The sequence below is a fragment of the Balearica regulorum genome, chromosome 11 (assembly GCF_011004875.1).
Source record: "Balearica regulorum gibbericeps isolate bBalReg1 chromosome 11, bBalReg1.pri, whole genome shotgun sequence".
Taxonomy (NCBI): Eukaryota; Metazoa; Chordata; class Aves; order Gruiformes; family Gruidae; genus Balearica; species Balearica regulorum.
The window spans coordinates 22,691,073-22,709,230 of record NC_046194.1 but is presented as its reverse complement, the minus strand read 5'-3'; the positions used below and the strand labels follow the sequence as shown (position 1 = coordinate 22,709,230).

General features: G+C 44.6%; 1 protein-coding gene across 3 annotated transcripts in view; it reads left to right on the top strand.

Annotated features, from left to right (window-relative positions):
• Positions 1–18,158, top strand: part of ARHGEF9 (Cdc42 guanine nucleotide exchange factor 9) — a 213,635-nt gene that overhangs the window by 31,068 nt on the left and 164,409 nt on the right. For all 3 annotated transcript variants that reach the window (XM_075763709.1, XM_075763708.1, XM_075763707.1), the window contains exons 3-4: positions 5,132–5,279; positions 7,907–8,016. In XM_075763709.1, coding sequence (XP_075619824.1) covers positions 5,132–5,279; positions 7,907–8,016 — 258 coding nt within the window. The remainder of the gene's footprint in view (positions 1–5,131; positions 5,280–7,906; positions 8,017–18,158) is intronic.

The following is an 18,158-nucleotide window of genomic DNA, read 5'->3' as shown; positions in this document are numbered from 1 at the left end:
TGTGTCACTTTTGCAGTGAAGAAGCAGAGGGCTTTTCACTGCAGTCTTTCTATGCCCTCTGCTGGCTTATTTGTGAAATAAAAGTTTATTTTTCTGGAACAGAAAACCTTGGTTTTTTCCCTAGGATTTTGAAATTTATCTCCAAAAGGTTTACAGACTGCAGCTTGCTGCTGGCTATTGTGGCTGCACATAGAGAACAATTGGTTTTGTGATGCCATTTTCTGGGAGAATTATGATTGTCAGAAGTGTGAAAATGAGATTTGTACAGGCTTGTCAACCTGGGCAAGAGATGTCCCTCCCGTAGGATGAGGTGCCAGGCCAACCCGAGGTGCCCTGGGTTTCCCAGCCAGTTTGGTTTCAGAGCCCTGTCTGATCAAACTCCTTCCATCACAGCAGATGGTTGCAGATGTAGCTCTTGAGCAGCCCTTGAGTTTGTTCTTCCGAGTGCTGTACTTAGGAGCCAACCTGCCCAAGTGCCATAAAGGCACTCCCCGTTGTGGAGCGTGATAATGCTGTGAGTGGCCCACACTGTTTGGGGCCACATCGGCGCTTCCACGGCATTACTAGGTTTTGTGATTTCTGTGCAATAGCTGCACACTGTGTTGCTCTGTGTGGGAAAATCAGAGAGTCTCCCTGTGTGGTGGGTCTAACTGGAAGCACAGGATTACTGATTTGCCTGAGTGTGCACATGCCAGAGTGTTTGCAGATTTGCGATCTGATAGCTGGGGCGCATCTCAGATCCTCCCACAGGTTTGGAGTTTTACTTTAGTGCAGCAGCTGCAAGTGCCTTTTCGTGAGAGGAAGATACAGCAAATTTCTTTTTCTGTGTTTGATGAGATATTGCAAGTGATGTGCAACAAGTTCTTATAGTGACCTTTAGCTTGAGGTTGTTTTATTGTCTCTCTGCTACAGAACATTTTGGGAGCAGGGGCAGAAATGGGACTGCTGAGTCGATTTGTCTTTTTCCTCCCTGCTCTGTTGAATGACACTAACCAGGAAATGGGTATTTCTGAAACTTGATCTTCAGAGCTCTCTCCATCTCCTGGTTATTGGCAGTAAATTGGGTTGTGTCTCAGCCTACAGGTGGTAGTTGTGCTTAGAAGAGACTTCATAGTCCTTCCAAATTAAGAAATGGTACTTTACTTTCTAAATCCTGCCATTGCCAAAAGAGCACTATACTCCAGTCTGTAGCGAGGTACGATTTAGTTGCAGAATGAAGATTCTGTGTATTTATGGCTTTTAATATGGTTATATCTGACAATCATCTTATTTTTAGTGGAAACAAAACCTCTAAAGCCTATCTTCAAGCTGTTCAGATTTTCGTATTTTTAATAACCATGAGGTGCTAGCAAAATCTTGAATTAAAGCCTATATTTAGTGCTATCTATAGTGGGGTAGGGTTTTTTTTGGGAAACGTATTTTTAGCGTTGTCACGGAAAGGCAGGTTGAGTTTCCAAAGCTGATAGGCTTTACATGTATATATAACCATCCACTGAACACATGGATAATTCAGATTTCCACATTTTCTTAAAATACTTGTTGGGTCTTGTCTTCATTTAGTTCCCAGCCTCAAAGTTACAACAGGCCACCTCCTGCCATCCTTGGTGCCATCAGAGTAGTGGTATGAATGGGGACGTCTGGGCATTGCTGGCCTATATGCTTAAAGGGACTATGTGTCCTAAACTTCTCTGGGTGGAAGGTTTTCTTTGGCTTTTACCTCCTCCCAGCTGTTAGCCACTCAAGAGAAGCGTACTGGGTCACTGGACACAGTGCTGGGAGCAGGGAATGGGAGATCAAGCCTTAATTCATCCACATACTCCCACTGTGCCTTTGGGGAAATTATAGCCTGTCCACTTCGTTCTTCATCTGTAAATAAAGATAATAGCACATGAATGAAAACTGGGGCTGCTGGAGTCTTCAGGACAGAACACTAAACCATATGAGGCACCCAGTTATTAGCACGGCTGTGGAAGTATGACAAATCTGTTTCTAATTCAGGTTAGAAGCTTCTCAGTGAGGACCCCCTCCTGTTTTCTTCTCCTGACCTTTGTAAACTGATTTTTCTGCTGATTTCTTGACTCTAAGATTATACACAAGTCTTCCATGGTGTCACATGTCACAGAGAATAAAATGAAAAGTAGGAGTCTGAACTGTGACTTTTTAAAAAAGAAATTCCATTTTGCGAATTACCACTGTACAAGTTGTCGCTTTCAGGATCTTTTCCTCCTGAAATGGAATAATAAAGGTTGGAGTCACCCATAAGTGAGGGAAACTGCAATGTTTTTCTCCGGTTAGTTATAAATGCTAATTCATTCTTTGGATTAATGTTACCAAATATTAAGGTGTAACTGGAGTATTTGACCACTTTATGGGTGCTTCAATCACTTGCAAGTATCTTACTGTTTCAAGTAATATTTCATAGGCTACTGATATAGAAGATGTGTCTTGTTAGCAGTTGTTAGCAGTCAGCTTCCAGGGAAACTACCGTGATAATTTCTGCTTTCTTCTGTGAATCTTTCAGGAAAAATGATTGTTCTAGTTTTGCTAAAAAAAACATACCTGGGCATTTTCAGAGAACGAGAAAGAAATCCCAGTTTATTTTTAAGTGCTGTGGTTTGCCCCATCCTTGCATTTGGATCATCTGAAACCTGGCAAGGGCTGTAACTTGTGTTCTCCCTGGAGATGAGGCACACTATAATAACTGAAAAAAGCCCAATTGTGATGATAGGTGCTACGTACATTAGAGAGAAAATGGTGTAGAGGGGTGTGTTGTCGGTGGCCCCCTGTAACAGATGTTCAGAGGAAGGTGCAGATCAACCACAGTGCATTGTGCCCAGCTGGGGGTGCATGCGTGCACCGGGTGCTTCGGGACCCTGTTCTGGTTCAGATAGGGATGCTGTAAAGAGCAAGCATTAGAAATGGTGGGCAATGCGATTAGGAGCTGACCTTTTAGTAACAGCAGCAGGACTTTGGACCTGTTTTGATCAGCAGGGTGTATTACCCATGTTTCATGTCTTACAATAAGCTATAAAAACAATATTTTGGGAAAAGACTTAGAAAAATGCATAAGGGTAATACAAAGGGCTGAAGCATGGTCCGAAGCCAATGGTCCTTGGTGGATTTGGTACAGGGCAAGGCCAGGCCATCTGCAAGCAGCTAGGTACATCTCCCCAGTCACACCAGAAGCTACCAGGAGAAGATGTAGGGTGGGTAGGAAGTATCCTGAAAGAAAAGCAGCTGTGCTTGTACAGAGACTGGATTTTACAGATACTAGATTGCAGGAGGGTCGATGCATTTGTATTAGACCTTTGTGAGCAGCTACGTGATGTAGGACTTGGCTTTTGAAGGAGGACAGTCAGTGGGTCTGATATGTTCTTCTGCAGTTATGTATTTCACCAAAGTGATTTGTCCATCTACATGTGAAGAGTCCTTTCTTTCCCCAGAAGGCGCTCTGTACCCTCCCAATGACTCCAGCAGCACAGCAATAATAGCAATGTTGTTACGTTTATTCACCTCCTGTCCTCTTTTAGACCATCTGTAGGCTTCTGTTTATGGAATTGGAAAAGACCTTATATGACCTCTGGAAATACCTGGAAGGGAGTGTTTTGTTAAGATTTTTGGGAAGGAGGAAAATTATATCCTGTTACTAATTTAATTCACTTTTACATGGATCTTATTATCAGGAAGACTGTTGAGTCTTGCAGGAATTGTTCTTGATGGATATCCCAGCTTTATTCTAAGAACTTGTAACTTTTATTTTTGTCATAGTATGGGCAGATCCTATCGCTACACTGCTGGATGAGAACATACTTAAACAGACTGCTCTCCTAAACCTCACTATTGCAAACTTGTTGCTCTACTCCATGACTATGTCTTTCAAGTGCTGGAGATCTTTCTGAAAAATCCTCTTGTTCCATTTTCCACTTCTTATTCACATGTCTCTTGAGCGTGGCTGTACATGGAGACCAGTGGTGACTGATAGCTGTAACCTGGCAAAAAAATCCAGAAGTTAAGAGTCTTGTGTTTCCTGTAGGCCACCAAAGGATGCACCTCCTCGTTCAGGAGTGCTGAAGCAGACCTCCCAGCTGTAACCCTCACTGTGCTTTGAATGCAGTAATTACTGTTAATGACCCTAAGCAGTCTCACCTGGGGCCTCCACAACATTGCTGTTAATGACCCTAAGCAGCCTCACCTGGGGCCTCCACAGCTACCCATGGGCGTGGCAACCCATTTAAGCCCTGCCCTGGGTGCTCAGTCCTTCCTTGAGCAACATGAGAGGAGGGCTGGTCTCCAGCTCAGCCATAGGTTGCCTTTGCCTGGCCACCAGCCCTGCTGGGTTAGACACCAAACTGGTGCCTGATTTCTTGGCTTGACCTTGGAGCTGCCTCACCACCATGGACCTACCCAGCGATCACAGGACTTTGTCCGATCCTGATTATTCTTACTGGGCCTGACCCTGACCTGTAAACTGACTCACCTGCTTTACCTTGGACCTGCTTCATCACTGTGAATGTGCCTCATCATCTGAAGTCTGCCTAACCCTGGCCACTATCTCCAGACCTGGCCTGGTCCCTTGCTTGGGTACTGTGGTATGGGGCTAGTGGGTGAGGCCTCAGCCTGCCAGCCAGGTTATTTCTTTGGCTGCTGGTTTGCAGTCCCTCAGAGCAGCCAGCCCTTGCTGCATGTTGTGAAGCCAACCCTAGATGTTTTAGCTAGTGCTGGGCCCTCAGCATCAGCTAATTCACTCCCTGTGTGTGCTTCTGCTGGGACTTGGTAATGTAAGGGTAGACAAAATGCTGCACAGAAAGCAGATGTCTTCATTGTGTGTTACTCTCGGAAGTGCCTCAGAGGCTAAGTGCTGCTGGACTAAGTACCGTTGTTGGACTTAAACACTAGGAGCTGTGCTCAAGGTATGAGCCCGACGCAATGGGAGATAGGGCTCTCCAGCCAGAGCCAGAGAGTCTTAATCTTTCAGTGAAAAAAAAATGAAGAGGGTGCAGATTGCAGTGAGAAAATCTAAGGTGTGTTGCACTGTCTTGAAAACTGTGTGTATTATTATATGTTCTGTGACTGCTTTGTCTGAGGTTTGACATGTATTAGTAAAATTCTTCTCTGACCCTTTTCTTGCCAGCCAATGTCTCATCCCTCTCAACCATCCCCACAAGCACCACCCTTCAAAGTCCTTGTGGAGAGATGTCGCTCCGAACCCCTCTCCCAGAGCACCCCGATGGGGCTGGACCAGGTTGGAGGGCGCATGCAGCACTTGCTCAAAAGACGCGGTGAGTAGTTTTGCAGTGTTTTTCTCCTAGGTTTGTTTTTTTTGTCTCACCCATCCTGCAGTGCAAGCTAAGGGCAGTATGGGTTGAAAAATCAGAAATGTGGCTTGCGTCTATGCTTGTTACAACCCTGAAGCCAGGTGAGGGAGCTCTCATAGCGATATGCTAAGGAGCTTCTTGCTAGCTAATACGATCTTTTTGTCTGCAGTGTATTTATGAAATAAGGCTATTTTCTTTCTTTATTGTCTCTGAACACAGTCCCTATAATTTGGTTACAAGAAGATGAGCAGATATGCACATAAGGTGTAAAAACTGTTCAGCAACTTCTGTGCGAGTCTTCATTTGATTGTTTTCTCTTGGCTTTCTGTCCTCTTACCAGCCTCTGTTGTGAGTACTTGCCATTTGCCAAGTGGTGATGGATACTGAGATCACAGCTCAAGTCTGATGTTTGTTGGGAAACACAGCAGAAAGTGAGGTTGTTTTTATTCCTGTGCTTGGGTACTCTTCCTGATAAAGAGGAGAATCTCACGAGCCAAAGACTGTGATGAGCTATCCTCTGCATTTGTCCTGCTCAAAGTGATGCTAGAAAAAGCACTACAGAATGTATTTGCTGGAAGGGTGTTATGTTGGCAGGTAAATAGGGTGATGGTTGAATAGCTGACATCATTTTTTGAACTTCTAATTAAAAAGATTGATAATTAGAGTAAGGAAGTTATTTCCTGAAGGGATACTGCTAACTCAAAGAATCCTGTGATTTAGCAATGGGCAAGGACGGGAGAGCTGCCAGACTGTGCTGGCATTGCTCAGGAGCACGCGGGGGATTCAAGCAGTTAATGGATGGTGGCAGCATGTCAGGGCTAAGAAGAACTAGGAAAGAAAAGGCAAAGTGGCTGCCTCTTTAATTGATGGCTCTTCTGTCGGGGTGCACACGTTTCTAGCACATGGGGAGTAACACACGCATCTCAATGTGAGCATTACTGTGTTTGCACGTTGCTCCTGAGTGCTACTATATCGGCACGTTGCCTCTGGAGCCTGGTAGCAGCCTCTTGCTATAATCGGCACTCGCACTGCAGCTTGATTTTCTGTGAGTCTAGAAAGTGAAACGCGTGTTGCTAAAAATAACAGCAGGCTGCCTGCGTCAGCATCGCGTTTAGGAAATAGGTCTCAGTGCAATCTCTCTCCCAGCAACGCTGGAAGAAAATCAGGATTGCTGCCCACCCAGCCATGCTAGGGCTGCAGCAGGGTCCCAGCTCTGCTGTACTCTGTGCTGCTGTCCTGGGCAGAACAGAGTCCCCACCTATTAGATCTGGGGGCAAGGAGCAGGTAGTGTGTGTGTGTGGTTTGCCCCTGTAAGGTAAAGGTGACCTGAACCCCAGGAGCGGGGGTGTGGATCTCTACTCTCCCAAAGCCCGGGACCCTTTACCCTTCGTTACCTGGTTTCAGACCCCTCAGGACTGACACAGTCTGACACCTCTGCCTGGGTTGTGCATCTTTCAGGGGAGAATTCCAGAATTTGGCTGTTTTCTGTAGATGCCTTTCTCCATGAAGGGGACGACAGGCCCCAGGGGATGGGAACACCTGTGGGTGTGTGTATGCATATGCAGGCACATATGTGTGCTGCCCGGACTACATGCCACCTGCTGACAGGAGCCTGTGCTGACCACTGCTGTGGGGGCACAAGCGGTGCTCAGCTCTGTTTCCTGCTTCCCAGCAGCTGTCACTCCAGGCTAGGGGACGTGAAGAGTCTGACGGAGGAAGGGATTAAAATCTAACCTTGCCAAATGTGGGAGGGAAAATCCCTGGTCTCACGCAAAATGGCAGTTTCACCCCAAAAAGAGAGGGATAGGATGGGCAGCTGAAAATTTGGGTTGATTAGAAAAACAGAGCTTAATTTTGAAAGGTGAGTTGCCAGCCCTCCTCCACCATTTGCCTCTTCTTTACAAGCTGTTTTGTGCTTGGGTATGTACCATCTGTGAGGCCAGGCTGAGATTTGGTGTAAATAGTACAGCTCGCTTAAAGCTAGATCAGACTTGCATCTGTGAGGGATTGGCCTGGAATGCTTGGGGTGAGAAGTAGCCCAGTTTCTTTGAAAAACAGCTTTTATGGACTTTTCCATTTTTGTTTTCTGCATAAATTTGAGGAGCTGTTTCTTTTTCAAGGCACTGCATCATATGGATCACAATGACTGTAAAGCTGGGATTTCTGTAGGTCCAAACTGCAGAGGTGCTGTTCTCACTTATGGCCCAAGGAGCTATTGCACTTTCAATACTGGTGCATGCAGATGAGGCTCTTGTGCTGCCTGGTGCTCCTGGGAGAGTGTTCTGGCTTCACACCCAGCTTTTCTGACCCCACCTGCTTATACTGCTTCTGAATTTGGCTCTCAGCTCTTAGTTTGTGCCTGCGTTTTTGTAGTATCCAAGCTGCGCTATTTTTCTTGTATCCCAAGAGCACTGAATAAAGCACCTAAATATACTCTCTGCTCTCTTTTTCTAAAGAAGAGGTTGAATGAGTCTCTTGCAAACAATTTTGTTTCTTTCATTTAAAAGAACAGCCTCCGCCCCCAGCCTGAGCTAAAGCACAGCATTTATCTTTTGTCATTCCTTTTTTTCCTGTGGATTTTATCCTGGCAGCTGAGAACGAACAGGCTTCAAAGACTCTGAAGGTGCGCGGGAACTGCAGAAACGGTGGACGTCGATGGAACCTCTTCAAGCCTGGAGCTGAGAAGCTGCAAATCAGTAGGGTAAGGTGGTGTTTGAAATACGCCTCTGCCTGCTTCGGGGTGGTCTGTACCTGCTGCATGTTTAGCCTCGGAAACTAACAATATGTTTTACTAACAGCTTCCTGAATCTGTGGTTCCTTCAGCTACAGATAGGCTTTTTTTGTTATTAGAGGGGGTTTTTGTAGCAATAAAAGAATAGGTGCGTTATCTTTTCCCCTCTGGATTAGTTTCCCTTCAATGTATATCAGATGCTTTATGGTCTAATGGAGGCATTGGGCCTCCCATTTCTTTGGCTGAGCACTCCTTGCAGGTGAAGGGAACTGTGATGTTTCAGATTGCCTGTGATTTTGGTGATTTTAATTTTTTTCCTTCCCTTTTTAAACATGTGTCTTTTGGGTCGGGTACTGCTACCAGCACTGTCTTGGTGATGAATTCACGTCACTGATTCTTTCCCAAAGTGTTTTGCAAATATAGGCACAATCCACTTTGTTCTTTTTTTTTGGTGTGTGTGAACTATGCTTCTAGCAGGGGAAGTAAAAACTCTTGTGGGCCTGGGGATGTTCATGTCTTTCTCTGGGAAAAATTCAGAAAAGATGGCAAAAATTGTACCATTTGTATGATATATTTCCTTGCTTGTGTGGGGGGCTGTTTTTCATGTGCGTTTGAAGTCTGGAGAACTTGGTTATTCCATGGTCTTGTTTTGGATTTGTATTATTTGTGAGTCTGGTTTCACGGGTACCCAACATAATAAGAATCTGGATTGTCCAAAATCCAATAGACTTGCTAGCTGGTGACTAATGTGATGCAAGGAGAGTTTTCTAGTGAATAGGGCAGAAGAGGTTTAGCCATTGTTGTTCCTGTAGGGCAGACAAACAAAGGATGATCTGGGAGCCAGGAATTTTCCTGCTGGAATCAAGAGGGGGAACTGACCTTCTGCGGTTGTGTCTGTGTGGCTCTTTCCCTCTCCATTACTGTCCTTACTAGTCCTTTATTGTATTCATTTTCCCTTTGATATCTGATGAACTGCCTTCCTGAAATGTGATTTCCAGGGAGGACCTGGCCTCTGTGTCTGTTTTTCCATCATAGAAGCAGTAAGTTGGCAGTAAGAGACTGACTTCTCCAGCCTGCTTGCGTTGGGTGTTGGCTTCCAGGGAATACTTTCAGGGATGGATTGCTGGTATTTCAGTCACTTGTGAATTTCTGGAATGCCATCTTGCATCAATTCTTTTTTCTTTCCTGATTTTTTGTGGGCTGAGATACAAGCAGAGGATAGACAAGTTCAGTCCTTCCTTTTCTCTCCCTTTGGGTCCTACCTTGCTTCCCAGACATAAACTGCTTCTTTCAAGTCAGGAAGGCTGTTTTGGTTATAGGCAGGCTAAGCATCTAAGCTCCTGGGTGATAAAATGATCAAAATCCAATAGAGCGGTTTGTCCTCTGGGTCAGAATAAAGGCAGGCAACTGCAGAGTTGCTGTGACAGCAATGAAGTGTCCTGTTGTACAGTATGCAAGCCCTACCTTGGAACATCATCAGGTGTGTTACTGTTATAAACTGTTCCCATGTTCAGGATCTGGTGCTGACCAGTGCATGGATAGGTTTGGTCTACCTTAATTAATCAAATGCTTTCTTAATCTCTCTTAAGAGGAGCTAATGTTTTGCATCCTTCATAGCTGACCTTCAGGCCTAGCGTGGAAACCAAGGTGCTACTCTGTTTTACCTCAGTATTGCTTCTGAATGCATGAAAACAAGATGGTCTGTATCCTGAGTCACCGCAATACCTGTTTCTGATCGCAAGTAGAGCCTGACTTTAGAGCACCTTTACAAAGGCAGTGGAAAATTGAAACTTCAGCAAAGCAAAAATACTGCTGAAGTTTGGGAAGGGTTAGTTTAAGAAACTTTGCTTCTCTGCTGGTGATATCTAGGAAGGGTGTGGAACTGGAAAGGGAAATGAGCTTCTCGTAAGTACAGAGCGCTGTGTGTGATGTTTGGCACAGACATGGGCGTGCCAAAGACCTGTGCATCACTGGGACAGAGAATTGGTTTTGGGTGCTGATCAAGACGCCCTCGGAGACTTGTTCAGTGCTGCCATTATGGTGAACAGGCAGGTGTGAAACCTGCGCTGGGATTTATAAATCAGAGGTACTGCTTTAAGTGCTGCAAGAGTAAGATATATAGTAGCATATATAAGTGTGGCTCACAGTAGCAGTGTTGGAAAACTCGTATGTCACCTCTATCCCAAGCTGAGTGAAGATCTAAGGGTCTGTAAATCACCTCTTTGCCAGAAAGAAATTTCTTCTTTGGCAAGATTTATAAATTTGAGACAAGATTTGTGGGATCAGGTATCTCTTGTCAGGTGCATTCATTGACAGCTGATGCCCAGTCAGGTGGCAGAGCTAGCACAGAAAGGAGTGATTTATACGTTCAAACCAGAGACCAGGCTTCTGCAGAAACTGTGTCTGATTTCCATCTTGAATGGGAATGTGTGAGATGGAGAGAGAGCAAGAGCAGACTGACAAAGCATCAGGCTTGTCTTAGTGGCAGTGGTGCCATCACGGCCCTTGGAGAGATGTGGGTGGCTGTGCAAAAAGAGCATTGGTATCACTACATGTCACGCACAAATGCGGAGCTGTTGGTGAGCAGCTGCCTTGTGAATCCTCAGAGGCTGCTTATTCTTTGCTCTGTGCAGTGTGCAGATTTTGGCAAAAAACCACTTCTGTCCCCTTCCCTTCCTCTTGTGTCTTTTTTTTGTTCTTTTTTTTTTTGGGGGGGGGGGGGGGGGGTGTAGAGTTGTAGGTGTGATGGCGAAATGGCATCTCTTAACTACCTGCTAACCCAGAAGTCTGGGCTGAGAGGCTGATCCTAAGCCCAAGGAGGAATCCCCCTTGTCAAGACCACTGTTTGTCACTGTTGTTTGTCACATCTGATAAGTGTCCATCATTTTGCAGCTGGCTGCACCTTAATCCATCTGTCCAGACAGCAGGCATGACAAAAGGCAGTTGCAGAAGTAAGTGGTGGTAGCAGGAGAGAGGGGCAAGTGTCTAATCCTGGGCTGCATCTCATTTCATCCTAGGAGTGCACATGTGTGTGCACAAACCTGTGTTTTTTCTTACTGCTCATGGCTCTCTTCTGTCAGTCATGCCCAAGCTGTCCTAGCAAGTGAGTTTCTGCAAGTCTGGGCACAAGCTTTAGAAATTTTCTATGGAGTGGATAAGGTTTGTTGTTCCCACTTTGTAGGTGGGGATAAGAAAACTGAAACACCAGAGGGTGGTGCATGTAGAGCCATACAATAATTTTTTATTTATCTCCTAATTTCAAGAAGCAGAAAAAAAGTAAATAGAGTCAAACTGAGTCAACTTTTAAAAGCTTTCAGTATTTTATGATTAATTTTTTCTTCCCAGAAGTGCACTTCTCAGCCTGGACAAAACTCTGAATTGAAACAGTTTATGTGCAAACCATTTTGTTTGCACACTTGGGTCACTTAGAGCCTTTGCTTTTATGGGAGCAATTTGGCACAATCAAGACAACATGCACAGGACCTCACAGTGCCCAAAACTGCAGGCTTTGCTGCAGCAGCAGCTGAAATGCCAAAGAGGAACCCAAAAGGCTGCCCTAGCTCTGATGGGGCCCTTGGCATCTGGCATGCCTCTGTGATTTACCCTCAGGCTGGTCCTGCCAGCTGGGGCATGGCTAGTTCCTGGGGACAATGAACAAGGGGAGAAATGAGTTACTTTCTCCAGCCCCAGAGCAATTCTGGGAGATGTTTTATGGTCTGGATGACAATCCCATCCTGGACTGGCTTCATTCTGACCCCAATCACTGGCCTCTGGTGCCACTGATGAAGGGACTTGTTGCTTCTATTTAGCTGTCCAGTCTGAGTCATCCCAGTCCTTTCCATAAACAAATGCTGTGGGGATGTACTCCAGAAGGAAATTCAGCCCATCCTAATATCGGAACCATCCTCTCAGTGTATGGAGGCATGTGTGTGTTGGTTGTCTCTATCTTACCTGTGACTAGAGATTTAATTTTTACCCTTTAACTTAGCAAAGATGACTGCAAATACTCCCGTTCTCTGCTCCTTTTCCCCCTTCCTGTCCTGTGTGCTCTTGTACAAGGGACTAAAGCACAAATTTATATGCTGGAGGAAGCCACCATCTAATTAGTTAGAATGAAAACTTTGCATGAGCGCCAGCTTCTTTGACATCTCCTGTACTGATAATAGGCAGGCCTGCTGTGCAAAGGTGTTGAATATTCACTAAAAAGCCACCAACCCAGCCTGTCCTTTCTCCTTTCTAAGTCATGAGCTATTCTGAGAGGCTGGTGGGGGGGTGCCATTGCAATGATGGTGGATGTGCGAGTCCACAGCTCCCCAAAGCTAATTCCCTGCTGGTGTGTTTATTAGGAATAGGAAATTCAAACAGTGTGCAGCCTCCAAGAGAACAGATTGAAGGGAAAGTTGATTTGGGTTCTCTCTTGCCCACACTGTGTTGCAATGAATACGGAATGCTGCTTGATATTCAGTACTAGCTCTTCTGCTTTCTATTTTTATCTTCTAGCATAATGCTGAGTGAGCATTTTGTTTAGTGGGGTTATTTTTTTTTTCTATTTGAAATGTGTCCTGCACCATGTTTCTCTTGCCTTGGTACTTAGGCGAGGAAGGAGGTGTGGCGGGGATTGTGGACTGCTGCATTCCGATACGTGAGCTGTATATAATCGTAGTCATTTTTTTAGTCCTCCTGTCCATGTGAATAGGCTGACAGAAAAGCATAGTCCCGTGGCTTTCCTGGTGCTAATTAGTTTAAATATCAGTGCTCTGGTTATGAGAGGTTTATATGCACATATGGAGGGCTGCCAGAAAAACACATCCTCTTTTAATCTCTCTTCCCTCATTTTAAACATTCAGTACTTCTGCTGGCAGGGTATATCTGTTTTGTATATTTTTGGGGGATTTGTTTTATATCTTGATAAACCTATTACGCTGCTCTACTTAGCAGTGCTCTGTAGTCTTTATATAGTTTTTCCATTGCTTTCTTCCATGAAGCCACTCTTAGGATTTTATAAATGTTTTTTGCAAGTTCTGAAAACCTTTGTGCAGTATTATTAATAAAAATAAGTAAAAATTGGCTTACTCGTTCAAGGAGGAAACAGCAGTTCAGTCCACGCTGACGGATCCTGATGCCCCTGTCTCAGAGCCTCATAACTCTCTAATGCTGCTGTTATAACGCTGAATTAGCAGGGTCTGCAGCCTTTTAAGCACCTGAGGTCTGATGTGTCTAATCTGATTTAGTTTATGAACTGGTCAGAGTGCGGAGAACGTTGAATGAATGCGCATAGTCTCCGGTGAACTCTAGGTCATCCCTAAACCCATTTGTATCCATTTCAAATGAGTGGACCATGTTTTGAACTTGCTCCCCAGTGACTGTGGTGAATATTAGTGCAAAATACACTTTAGGATTCCTAGTACCAGAAGTGAGCAGTACTTACAAACTTACCATGCTCTGGTTGTTTTGACTTGCTTAGAAATAACATTTGAGTGCTGTGTTTCTCTACAGAGCAGTGCTGAGGGGAAGTAAGCCTTGATTCCTTTGGTGTTACACCAACAGTGCCGTAGCACAGGTGTTTCTCTACCACACCTGGGGACAGACAGGGCTTCAGTGAATGTGAATCCTTACAGGAAGGAGAAGCTTGAAATGACAAAATGGTGAACTTGTGAGTTGTGGGTTTCTGTTCTGGGTGGCACAGGAGAGAGGATTGAAGTTCCAGACTTAGAAGAGGTTCTCAACCACTTCCATGTAAGCCTATATTAAGAAGAATTCTCAGCTTCCAGTTTGTGATGGTCTTTATAGTGCAGTTGGACCTTGGGGTGTTTTCTGTGCAACTGCAGGTGGTAGGTACTGCATCCTACATAGTATTATATGTGTGTATAATGGTGACTGTACATAATTACCTCTTCTGTAGTTCAAATTAAGCTCTCTGTCCTCATCTGAAATAGCAGCTTGGAATGGATCCTTTTCCCTATTGCTCAGTTCCACCTTGATTGCTCTGCTTCAACTCATTACTTAGCTCTGTCACTGTGTTTCAGTCTGGAATATGATTTCTACAAAAGAAGCTTTAATGTAAACTCAATTTGTGTTGCATTGCTAAAACCTTAATGACATTTTGCTTGGCAGCAGCATAGACTCTGTGTGGTTTGCCCTTCCCCAGTGCACTATGTTCTCAATAAACTAAAGTCCGTGGTAGGTGTAGCATGAAAAATCTCTTGAGTAAATATTGGAACAAATGCTTTTGTCGTGCTTCCTAAGCTCTGGCTGCATTTGTGATTCAAGGCCACTGCAGTGTCACCAGTATTTAGCTGAAAAGGAGCTAAATTTGGGAGGGAGAGGCGAAAGCACAGGTCATAGCTTCGTAACCTCTTCTGTAGCTGCTGAGATGTGATTCTGAGATGCGTCTTCTGTACAGAAGTGTTGCTGAAGCCATTGGTCACTGCCTAGGTGAATACATCCAGAAACTCGTCACGGGGTGAAGGGGAAGTGGTTCCTGTATTTGTGGCTCCCTGTACTCTCAGAGCTGAGATCCAAAGCGCTTCACTGCATCATCAGGCTGACACAGCCAAGGGCAATTCCCCTTGGGCTCCTGTGATGGAGAGCTCCAGTGTGGAGGTGGGAAGGCTGTCCTACTCCTGTGGTGGTATGAGCTGTGTGCAATACCATACTGTGTCCAAAGCTGTTGATTTGTTTCCGTTGATGGCCTGGAAGGAAGATCTAGGACCATCTCCTCTGCTCCTTTCTGCTGTCTCTTCTAATTTGATGATACTTGTGTAATGTAGAGGGGATATGTTAATAAAAAACCAAATGCAGTGCACCTAGCCACGATGCTGTGATGCTTTGACTGGCATGTGAAAATCTGGGGCTTACAGGGAAGGTGCAGTTGCTTTGGCTGGATTTTGCTCTGTGTTTTGAAATAGAATCATAGAATCAAGAAGCTGAAGTAGGGTTTGGGTAACAAGCTGCCGCTACCTAGTACCACAGGTAGGAATAAAGGGTCTAATTTTGTCCCTGGTTTTGTTGTACAGAACTATAGTGGTTTTCATACCTGAATTAAACTTGGGACATTAACCCAACACTATGCTTGTACTTGGAGAATGAGGAGTATAAAATTAACAGGATGAGAAGCTGCAAAGGGAACTTGAGTATTTTATTAGTGAAATCACATGGCCTGCAATGAGCTCCTCGATGAATCAGGGAAAACTTCATCTCTTAATGGACTGCACAGAATATAGAGAATAATTCCCCTAATAAATCTTTTTCACTCTCTAATATCTAGGGATATATATTATCCTGTTGTCCAAAAACCTTGAGAGATCAGTCTTATCTGAACAAGAATAGATGTGGTGTGATAGGGTCAGCAGTTGCAGTCCTGTACACCTGGAAAAAAGATGGAATTATAGCTGGTTGCAATACTGCCCTTACCAGTATGAAATACTGTTTTTGCCATCACGATGCCAAGACAGACTGCATCAGCAGGATGCATTGCAGCATCCTAAGAAGAGTGGAGGAGGCTGCAGAGCCTGAACCTCCATGAGCCAGCATCAGGGAAATCAACCCCTTGTCAGGGACGCAGCTCAGAGCCTGCGGCTGTTGGGGACCACCTTCGGAGGGATCTTTGGGCACTGGCCTCGAACCTCTCTTACCCTCAGCAGGGGATTTAACTTTGCTGAATGTGGAAAGCGGCTTGGGCATTGGCTGCTTCCCAGGTGAAGATGCATTTTCCTGCAAATTTGCATGCTAACAGAGTGTTGTTTTTTGCAGTTCTGCTTGTCTGCTGTTGCTTTCTGTGGTGATGTCAAACATAGGGTTTCTTCCCTGTGATGCGATACATGTTTTGGTAAGTCAGAGAAAGGAAAGCAAAGTAATTGCTCGAGTCAGAAAGTCCTGCTGTAAACTGCAGCTGGAGTGGAATACCCAAAAAGCAGATTCTTCCAAGAGAGATGAGTCAGTACTGAAAGATTACCTTTTACACTCCTCCTCATACAAGAAGTTACATATCTAAAAGCAGAAATAACTCCACCACTGTGCTTTGTATGATGGGTGCTCCTCAGCTCTCTGTCTCTTGACATGCTTCCAAATTTTTAGGTGAGTTCAGCCTTGCCTGGAGAAACAGGCAGGTCCCACTGCAGCCAGGCAATGATTAGTGACTCTCTTTTAAAGGGGACTTGCTACGCTGTAGGGGTACTTGGTGTCTCTGAGATATTTAGATGTGGATAGGTCAAATCAGCGTCAGCATGATGCTGGGGAAGGCACTGAGCTGAATAGTGAGCAGCATGTTGCCAAGCAGTGACAGGGCTGCCTTGTTGCAGTTGTCTTTTGGGCACTTAAATGAGCTGCAGTTAGGTGATGTCCTCTAGAAAGCAGGAAAACTAAGAGAAAAAAGGTGAATTAAAGCTTTTCAAGGCTTCCCCATAGCAGTGATGCACTCGCGTGTCTTGGCAATGATGACTGCGTTCCTGGAATTGCGCAGGGCGATGCTGACAGAAGCTGTCTTGTGGGATTGCCTTTGTCTTGAGTGTCAACTCCCAGATGTTCAGCTGTGTGGGCCACTGCTGCCTTGAGCACCTCTGGGAGATTTCCGCAGTCTTTGCAGTACGACAGACCTGGGCTCTGCCCCGTCAGGCTTTTGGCTCCACAGTGGCTCCATGAAAGGGTTAAGAAGCTAATGCAGTCTTTTGCAAACGGCTGTGTTATTTCGTCTCCATCGAGCCTGCTTAAGAGTGTGCTGTCAGGTGTTTTCCCTGCAATTGCACTGCGTGGTGCTTGCTGTGTAATTCCCCTGCTGACATATAACACGGCACAGTTGGCCAGGCAATGCTGTGAGCGAAGCTCCCAGGATGTGTTGTTTCAGTACAGGGTAAAAAAGATGTTTCTAGACTCTCCTTCCATCTCTGGCAGCTCAGTGATTTGTGCAGGTGCAAAAAGAACCTGAAGCACCGGTACTTTCAAAACAAGGATGCGCTAAAAACAAAAATGGTAAATTCTCCTGGCTCGGTCAGCTGTGCAGATTAGGAAAATGTTCGGTCCCACTTTTACAGCATTTTGCAGTGACAAAATTGCTATAGAAATGGATTTTGTCCGTCTTTTGCCAGGAGTTGAGGACTGGATGAGAAGACCCAGTGGTTGGATCTTTTTGTACACATGATTTATTTCCTTACATTCTTTATTAGAGCCATCTATTTCTCTTCTAAGATAGCTCACTTTTATTTTTAACACTGGACAAATATCAAAAATTCCTCAAGAGAGATCTGTGATTACAGCTCAGTTTTGACGGTTGAGAATAGTCCAACTGACATACTCGCTTCATCTGAAATGCTGCTATTTTGAGCTCTGCTTTTGTTTTTAACCATCAGTGATAAGTTTGCATTTCCTATGGATGATATTTTGGGTTGATGTGAGTTGTTACAAATTGGTTCTGCAGTGGATCTGGCTGTAGTGTTTAAAACTCCACTGTGTAAAATGGTTATCTTCCTGTGTGAGTTTTGTTTTGCCTTTTCTGTTTCGATATTCTTTCACCCAAAACAGAGCAGAATTAAATCCCCACATCCCAGCTGCTTATTGCTAAATAATTTGGTTTACATCTTGCTGAAGCATTTTATAAGTACTTCTGCAGAAAGACTATTTTCCTCCTTTTTTTTTGTACTTAAGATAAAGGCAAACCAAACTTTACAGGCACTTCTTTTGGAATTGGATATTTTCCAGCTATTATTTTGCCAACTATTAGAGCGGCAGATCATGAGGCGGAACCCAGTTATGCAAACAAAGCCACGTCACTCTTGGCTGAAAATAGCTTTAGTACATGTGCATTAAGGTGGAAATGAAGGCCTTTGGTGTACATACAGCAAACAGTGATGGGAGGGAGGCGAGAGGGTAAGCTGTAGCTTTTTGTTTAGAGCCTCTCAGGAGGTATTGAGAGAAAGTGTGTTTTCCAGAGATGAGCAGAGCATTGCTGCTTATAATTTCAGTGAGATAGGAGTTACTGCCTTCCTTATTCAAAAAGGGGACTAGGATTTTGAGAGGAGGCACTCTGTTCCCAGGGGTGTTAATAATTTTTAACATCTAGGTCTCACACAGAGCATGAAGGTTTAAAAAGGTTTTCTTTCCTCTTCTTCCTCTACTCA